At 33.6% G+C, this 9,536-nt stretch overlaps 1 protein-coding gene across 1 annotated transcript; it reads right to left on the reverse strand.

Annotated features, from left to right (window-relative positions):
- Window positions 1-4,436: 4,436 nt before the first annotated feature.
- On the reverse strand, window positions 4,437-6,751 carry LOC111369208 (high affinity nitrate transporter 2.4-like). Its single transcript, XM_022990680.1, has 3 exons — window positions 5,867-6,751; window positions 5,327-5,442; window positions 4,437-5,103 (listed from the first exon to the last, which is right to left on the reverse strand). The coding sequence occupies exons 1-3, from the start codon at window positions 6,677-6,679 to the stop codon at window positions 4,437-4,439; spliced, it is 1,596 nt and encodes a 531-aa protein (XP_022846448.1). The 5' UTR covers window positions 6,680-6,751.
- Window positions 6,752-9,536: the final 2,785 nt, after the last annotated feature.

The following is a 9,536-nucleotide window of genomic DNA, read 5'->3' on the forward strand; positions in this document are numbered from 1 at the left end:
AATATAAGGATAAAGCCTTTAACATATTTAAGATATACAAAGTCAAAGTAGAAAATCAATTAAATAGAAAGATTAAATTCTCAAAAGCGATAGGGGGGGGTGAATATTTCTCTAGTGAATTTAATCATTTTTGTGAACAATATGACATAATACATCAATGTAGTGCTCTTAGAACACCTGAACAAAATGGTTTGGTTAAAAGAAAGAATATGATACTATTTGAAATGATATGATAAATGTTATATTATTAAATGCTAACTTGACATGTAACTTATCGGGTGAAACTTTATTAAGTGCGTGTAACATAGTTAATAGGATTCATTCTAAAAGATTTAAAGTTTCTCCATATAAATTGTGGAAAGAGAGAAAATTGAACACTGATTATTTCAAAGTGTGGAGACATCTTGCTTATAGCAAGAACACGGATCCTAAAAGGACTAGAGGGATCAAATACATTTTTGTAGGATATGTCCAAAATAACAAGGGATATCGTTTATTAAACTTGGAAATCAATGTTATTATTGAATCCCATTAAGTAGAATTTTTTGTAGAGTTGGATAAAACTTTCGAATCGAATCGAATCGAGTGGTAATCAGGTAATCCTCAAAAGGAAATAAAAGAAAGTCAAGAAGGTAAAGACTGCCATTAAAGCAACCCAAGCGAGACTTACTATTCTTCTAAGTTAAATACCCGATGGGTATCTGAATCGAGAACCGACGGGTTTGGATCGATTTTAGATCAAGAACCGAATCCCCTAATTTTTTAACTAATTTATTTTAAATAAGCCAAAATATTTTATTTTTTCTAAATAAATTTGCTAATTAGTTAATTTAGCTCAAACCCAAAAATATGATTTTCCTATTTTTAATTTTCAATTCAAAGCTAATTTAATCAAATTGTCCTTAATTTTATCCAAATCTGTTATTCTACTGTAGTGTAGTTTCTACCGTTATGGAGAAATCGAATTGAAGCTCGACAACGTCTTTCTTAATTATTGTGAACTCTCTATCTTGCTCTTTATGTGATTTTAACAATTAAATCGATGAAGAACTCAGCATATAGAGGCACAAAAGACATATAAAATTGGACTACGTTATTTTATAAGAGTTAAGATTGAACATATTGTTAGTTGAATTAACGTAGCTTTGTAAATATTAAAAAATTGATTATAATACGGAATTGGGAACCGAATGGAATCGAACCCGCACAGTTCCATAATTAAATTTGGATATAATGGTTCCACTTACTAAATACTTGAAAATTTCTGTCCAATTTCAATTCTCTTTAAAATCGATCTGAACTAAATCATGTCCAGCCCTAATTCTTTGAGAATATGTTATCTTCAGATAATAATTCTCTAAGGAAATCTTAACTGGGTATTCCTAGCTTTAGAAGATCATAAGTAAAAACATCGTCTGAGGATGTTGAAACAAGTAAATTTCACATAAGCAAAAGAGCTCGAAACGAGAGAATGCTGGGTAGATGAATTAGACTCTCAACTAATTTCTTTCTATTTAGTTAAGGGAACTGAGAATAGTGTCACAAGAACTATTCCTTCGTATATTCTTTAAGTGGAAATCGATCCTAAAACGTAAAAAGTAATGTCATCTAGAGATAGTACCTTTTGGAAGGATGCTGTAATTGAAAGTTGGTAGGTTTAACACCTGGATCGAAACCTATAAGCTGGAAGTGGGTATTTAGGAAAGAAGTACAATGCAATCGGTACTATTAGTTCCTTTAAAACTAGGTTAGTAGCTAAAAGATATCAACAAAAAATAGGAATAGGTTACTTTGACAAGTATACAACAGTTATACGAATATAATCAATTAGGAATATATTCGCTTTAACTTTAATATATGATTTGCATATACATCAAATAGATGTTAAACGACGTTCTTAAATGGGGATCTCGATGATGAGGTCAATATGGAGCAACCAGAAGGATTTGTTTTACTTGAAAATGAGGATAAAATATGCACGCCAATAAAATCCTTATATAGATTAAAACAAACACCAAAGAAATGTCACGAAAAATTTGACTTAGCAATAGTGTCTTTTGGATTTAATAGTGTTGATAAATGCTTATATTCAAAAGTCTGTGATAATCACGTTGTACTCATTTGTTCCTACGTAGATGACGTATTGATTGTGAGCAATCAAATGCAAGGTATAAAAGAAACAAAGAGATTTCCATCTTTCACATTTAAAATGAAAGATATTGGCCAAGTGAATATCATACTAGGTATCAAAGTTGCCAAGACTAGTGGGAGTTATTTGTTAAGCCAATTACATTATGTTGAGTATGTGATTAATAAGTTCAAATACTTAAACATTAAAGAGGCTGATACACCATTTAATCCATCAAACTTATAAAGAACGATGAAAGAGCTATAGGACAATTTGAGTATGCAAGTGCTATCAAGTGTCTAATATATATTGTGCAATATACAAGACCCAACATAGCATTTGCAATTAATAAATCTAGTCAGTTTACTAGAAATTTAAGTAAAGAACATTGGAAGGCTATTGGGAAGGTTCTTGGTTATTTGAAGAAAACCAAGGATCTAGGTCTCCAATATTCTAAAGTTTCAATCAAAATTATAATGATTTATTGATGCTAGTTGAATATCTAGTGTTGGTGAGAATAAATCAACCTCAGGTTGAGTATTGACCTTTGGAAAAGGTGTGGTCTCTTGGAAATTCAAGAACCAAATATGTATTATTTACTTAACTATGGAATTCGAATTTATGGCATTGGTTGAAATCGGAAAAGAAGTTGAATGGCTTAGGGATTTAATGTATGAAATTTTATTGGGAGAAAAGAATAATTCTTCCATATTTATCTTGTTTGATAGTCAAATCAGTTTAGGTAGAGCATAAAATAAAGTGTTAAAGCACGAACAACAACTAGTAGAATGGGGTTAAAACTCCGTAATTAAATCCATCAATGACGGCCATCCTACCTGATTACATTAACAAGTGTAATTCGGGTACAAAAGGTAACAACAAGTAAATTGATAAGTGAATAATTCAATACTTATCTTTTCTTTTAAAACCCCATCCTATGTTACAAGTGCTGGTTATCACAAATATAAGGGTTGGATTTCTATAACTCTTAATAAAATTCAGAATAAGTATCTCTAAAAATGACAAAGATACTGCAAGAACTTTACCTATATAAATTTCGAGGTGGTGCTGTTTCAATAGAGAGTTATAGTTTCTCTCTTAAAAGTTTAGGAATAGGAGACGCGCAAGGCTATAAAAGCGCTAAACGAGATTGTGTGGAACTTAGAATACTCGATACTTGTGTGTATGATTTCACCGATATCATCATAAGGAACAATAGTTTCAAAGCTACATGCTACTTAGGATTTCAATGATTATTTTGTAAGATTTATACTAAAATTGGATTTAAATCGAAAGATATTCATACTTTATGCATAAGTGTCACTAAACTAGAGTTTGTACTCATTTATATGTGACAAAGTGGAGAATAGTTGGATATTGTTCAAATTAACAATGAGGAGTGATTTTGGAAGTGATAGAAATTATTAACAATGAGAAAAACAAGCAAAAACAAAAAAATAATGATGGCCCAAAATGGTAGCTTAAGCGCGTGGCCTTGTTTTGCAATTACAATGGCCATTTTATTGAATTGGACGGGTGCTCGATTTTATATTGGGTGGTCGCCTAGAACAAAAACTTGTTCGTTGAATTTTGAATTTTAGTGTCTTTTTGAAGGGTTTTACACCATTTTGGCTTAATTTTTACACCTATTCATACATGTTGATTGTAATTCTATATATATGAGTGGATTTTATCATTAAAAAATATCACAAACATCAAATTGATTCCATTACATCCAAAATTTAAGATCTCACACACACACATATATTGCTTGATTCAAATTTGTGTTAAAGTTTGTTTATTCCCACAAACTATTTGCCATAAAGCTTTCAAACACTTATTCCGATGGTGGAAAATATCGGTTGAGGATAGCGATTCATAATCATGTTCAAATATTCAATTTTGACGATTTCTTGTTGCTGATTATATTTTCGTTAATTATCAACTTTGTTCCACACTTTCGCGCTACATGAACCCATTTGAATCAACATGTTGAGATTGGTTATTACCATTTTATGAGTCATCTATTAATTATTTAATATTTCTATTTATAAACTATCATGTACTCTTGTAAATAAGGTGAATCACTTCGTAAATTATAAACAGAGATACTTTTTTTTTTTTTTTTTGGTTTGTAAATTATAACGAAGAAATTAATCCATGGGACTCTTAACCTATATATAAATTATAATTTCTAAGATACATCATAACTGATGAAGCTCTTCCAACTTATCAATTAGTAAATTTTCAATAAACAAGCTTATGCCAATACGAAATTAAATAATCACAATTCATGGATTTATTTTTTTCAGACACATGGAGGCGTTGAATTAGTCGGTGTTGGCACTGAAACAACTCGCCGGCCCCTCTCCGACCGGCTATTCTCCGCAAACTTAAGGCTTCCTTGATGCAACCCCTTCTCCCTCTCCTCCTCGTTCCACTCCGAACCATAGTAATATTCCTCATTAAATTTACTTGCATCCTTAGGAGGAGGCAAGAACATGCTTCCCCATTGCGGGAAATGCACAAGTGTTACAGGAAGTGTGCAAGCCACGATCATAATCCCCATTAAAGATAACCCTGTCGCAGTTGAATATTTCGAGCTTGTAAAGAAAAATAACTGTGTTAATCCTGAACCGAAATTGCCACCAGCCCCTGTCAGGCCGGAGATTACACCAAGTGATCGCCTGGAAATGAAAGGGATGATGCCAAAGGTTGCGCCACACGCTGCCTGGGCGCCGATGGAAAACAGGATCATTGACGTTATGGAAAGTGGAAGTGTGTTGGCCCGGCCGAGGCAAATATAGAAGATGCCGCCGGCAGTCTGGAGAATCCACAGGTTCCATAGCCGGCCCCTCATGCCAAATCTTCTTGCGGCTATGTCCGACATAAGGCCCCCGAAGGGTCGGGATACTATGTTGGCCATGCCGAACGTTGCTGCAATTGTGCCAGCCGTGTGCAGCTTGAGATTAAACCTGGAAAACGGAAGAAGTTAAGAAAAATAGTTTTCAGTTGGGAGTTTTTAGAATCTGGAGACAATATGGGATTTGTATATTAAACCTGTCGAAAACGTTGCTGCAATTGTGCCAGCCGTGTGCAGCTTGAAATTAAACCTGGAAAACGGAAGAAGTTAAGAAAAATAGTTTTCAGTTGGGAGTTTTTAGAATCTGGAGACAATATGGGATTTGTATATTAAACCTGTCGAAAAAGTACTCTGCGATGACATTGTCTGTCGTCAATTCTACACCCAAAGACATACCATACAGAAGAACAAAGATCCAAGTTCTGTAGTTTTTTATGGCATACCAAAGAACCTGAAGAAGAAATAATATTCAATCTTGTTAGACGTTTTTGTTTAATTCTTGAAAAGTTCTTGATTAAAAAGTTTGATAGTTCAATAATTTCCCGATATGGGTTACAAATCTTGTTATTAGTCACTCTACATAGGGTCACTCAGTCCCTCGTATGTGTCCCAACTAACGGAAATACTGAGTTGGCAAATAGAAAGAGGGCGTGGTTAAAAAAATGACGTTAATTGACGAGATGATATTGACCGAACGATCAACTTGAAATAGATTAAAGTTGGGATAACGATTTTTAAATAAAAAAGGATAGATGATTAAATCAAAACGGGACCTTAATTTCCATGGAGAACTGATTTTTTTAACCCTTAAAGGATGTGTGTTCATGATGTTGAAATGTGAATTTTTCTGATTATAATTTTCATAAGAAAGTGACCTTGGAAAATTGATCTTTTGGAACATCTCCTTTCTTCTGTAACGCACTGAGGTTTCCATCAGGGAGATCTTGGCCCAGACCTAAAACCAAGAGCCCCATAACCACATGCAGCCATCCAGGGATGAAAAATGCAATTCTCCACGCCGTGAACGGTGTAGCTCCGCTCTGGCGTATCAACTCGTAGAGGATTGGCATAAGAAGTTGGGTGGCTCCGCCGCCCATATTTCCCCACCCTGCTGCAGTGCCATTCACAAGCCCTATAATCTTGCCATTGAACATAATGCTCATCCAGTACTGGCAAGAAACAAATGTTGCCAGAGAGAATCCAATCATGAACCGTACGATGATGTAACCTCCGGCTGACGACACAAACGACATGCAAAACACTGTCGGGGCCGACAGCATTATAAGAAATGCACAAGCATATCTTGGTCCTAACAGATCACAGGCTGCGCCCATGACAAGCCTGGAGAAAATGCTGCCTGAAACTGAGCCGATGGCAGCATTTCCTATATCAGTTTTCGTCAGGTTAAGATTGTCCCGGATAATCGGGACAAGGGGTGCGGCTGCAAAAGTGGAGACGAAACAGATAAAAAATGAAATCCAGGAGAGATGGAAAGTTCTCATGTGTGGATTAGCAAAAGAGAAGATTCTGAAAACTTTGGATTTGTGCTCTGAATCGACTGGTAAGTCAAATTTTGCTGTTGAATCTATGGGTATCGTTGGATCAGAAGCCACAGAAAAAGCAAATGTTTGTTCTTTGCCTGTGACTCCATGCATGGAGCTTCCAGGAGAGTTTTCTTCTCCTCCCATAATTACTCAATTTGGTTCTCTGAAGGGTTTTCTTGGAGAAGTTGAAGGTCGTTTTATATACATAATTTGATCTCTGAACTTTCCTTTAGGAAAATTGGAATTGCTAACGTTGTTAATATCAGATATGTTTAAATATATTTTATCAGTAAATTCTTAATGTAAATTGTAAGTCATTAGGCCTTTACATTTAATCAAAAGAAAATGCCACTTAATTTTCAATTTAACTTTTGTGTTCAATTCGAAGTACCAAAACGTATACAATGATTCAGAGAGGACGAGAATTTGAATTCAAACTTAATTGTCACACTTATTTTTATTTAAAAAAATCACGCATCATACGTTTGATCTAAAAACTAATTTAATCTTGTACATCTTATGCCAAGGATATAATATATACCATTAAATTATATACACCTTGAACAACTTAATTAAACTTTTATAAAGTGTTCATCAATTCATAAAATACATGATTTAGGGACTGTGTGATGTTACTAAAAATTTGGGGGATTCCATAAATCGTATGATAAAAAATTGAATAAAAATTGTGGGTTCGATGAATGATGGTTAAAATAAAGTTCGAGTAGCTTTTTAACAAACAAAAGCTATACCAAACAAGTGCTTATTTATATAGTTAGGATCTTTATGAGAATAACAAGGAAAATTACTAAACTAATCATATCATTTAAGAAAAACAAATTTTTGGGATGTCTTATGTTCTTGTTTTGTTTCGGATGCAGTTAATTTGGTACGTTAATCCCTTGTAAGACATTGAAGAAAGATAAAGACACAAAATATATTAAACTCATATTTACATACCCTTTCAAATGGGTTAAGAGTTCTTAAATTTTATAATTTTTTCTCTATACAGCCCTAGTCGAGAATTATTGGTCCGTTTGTCTGGATGTGAATTGAACTTATCTGATTAAATTGAATTTTTGCCGAATGAAACTTTCATTTTTTTTATTAATTTTTTTCGTTCCTTGTTGTTGCATGAAGCTGTCTACTATCAAATTCAATCATATTTAACCATTTATGAATGAGTTTTCATTGGACATGTCCTCCAGGCAGTTTGGCCAGCAATTTTCTTGAAATGAATTTCTCAATCTTTCAGGGTATGTTCATAGCAGTTTTCTATTAATTTATTTTACGTAGTATATGTAAGAAAAATATTAGTGGCGTGTTTGGATGGACAAGAGAAAAGGGATACATTTTATCACTTTTTCCTTCTTTATTCTTGTCTAAGCAGAACATCGAATATGAGTTGAGATGTGCCCAAATCTCCATAATTATCCACGAAGTATATTTTTGATACATCAACATGACATCTCTTCTTAACAAATATAAAGATGCCAACACATTTTTTGTGAACTTTTAATTGGAATTAATGCAAGCACAATTCCTCGCCAAGAATTCCTCCAATCTCTTGCTTTTGCATCATGGAATTCAATAAGCTCCTTCAATGATGTTTATTAATTAATGCCAGATAAGCTTAATCAAAATCACAGAAACAATTTAGGTCTTTATAATTCATTTAAGTTGGATATTGTTAAAGGATAAAATTCCACATTGAATAAAGATGGAAACATAGATCAACTTATAAGGCTTTGAACTACTCATTTTAACAAAGTTGATATTTTAAGATGGAATCCCAAACCTTAATATAGTATTAGATCCCATTAAGTTCTAACGAGCGATTCAATTCGATTAAAATTCAATAAATGAACATACGGATTCAAGATTGGTTTGCTCAAATAAGTCACTATCTTGCAAGGGCATATTAAGGGATAAAATCCCACATCGAAAAAAGATAAAAATATAGACCAACTTATAAGATTTGGACTACTCTCTTGTTGGTATCATGATCTCATTTAACACTTTCTTTAATGAAACAACAGATTGAAAAATTGCATAAATGTAAAGCAAGAACACGAAGAATTTTTCGCCACAAAAGGGCCCGGAAGTTCGGTATAATACCTACTCACCCGTTGAGCATCCATAAGTGGATAGAGCTCTAGATCCACTAAGAAATCACCAAGAAATTACAGTATGTACGAAGAAATAAGAGATTTTGATATTCCTATCGCCTCAACTCACATTACAAAATCACACCAAATCACTAAGAACCTTTCTCACAATATACATCAAGTGTAGAATCTCAGAAATCACTCAGATTACAGGTCAAGAATTCACAAAGAATATATGGCGCGATAGAGAGAAGGAGGAGAGAAACCCTAACACATAGAGTTAAAACGTTATGCAAGTGTGAAGGCCAAACAACTCTTTAAACGTTCAGTTAAACAGCCACAAGATCAACAGTCAGAAGGTTGTCAAGTGTACAGCCACGATCGAGCTACAATTAAAAGGGAAGAGGCGTGTTTTAGGAAATTACGATTTCTTCATCCGAGTTCAAACCCTTTTCCACAATAAGAACACGGGCCCAAACTTAAGGCCCAAGAATATGAGGCAGCCCATTTCTTAACAATCTCCACCTTGCCCAATTATTCTTGGTAATTTCTAGGGTCTAGTTTCCAACTTGTTTCATTTGCTCTTATTTACCTGTAAAGACAAAAAATTAGTTTGTACATATCTAAAGTAGTACAGCTTGATTTTTCTAAACCCACTACCTTTCAAGTGATGTTTAGAATCTTCAAGCAATTTTTAAATTTAGTTAAAGGCAGTATTTTGGTCCCTAAATCAGAGGGATTCAATTCTGTTGTAATTTTTACTAAACTGATCAAGCCTTTTTCAACCATGTTTCTCGCAAAATGAAACTTAATATCAACATGTTTTGTTCGATCATGATACATAGGATTTTTACTGAGATGAATAACATTCTGATTGTCAGTATAAATTCTAA

This window comes from Olea europaea, chromosome 20, assembly GCF_002742605.1.
Source record: "Olea europaea var. sylvestris chromosome 20, O_europaea_v1, whole genome shotgun sequence".
In the NCBI taxonomy this organism is placed as follows: Eukaryota; Viridiplantae; Streptophyta; class Magnoliopsida; order Lamiales; family Oleaceae; genus Olea; species Olea europaea.

Bases quoted from the DNA above. Each gene is read 5' to 3' on its own strand.
- LOC111369208 (XM_022990680.1), bottom strand. From the start codon at position 6,679: ATGGGAGGAGAAGAAAACTCTCCTGGAAGCTCCATGCATGGAGTCACA. The intron at 5,443-5,866 runs GTCACTTTCTTA...TTTCTTCTTCAG, and splicing joins CAAAAGATCAATTTTCCAAG to GTTCTTTGGTATGCCATAAA. The intron at 5,104-5,326 runs GTTTAATATACA...TCCGTTTTCCAG, and splicing joins GCAGAGTACTTTTTCGACAG to GTTTAATCTCAAGCTGCACA.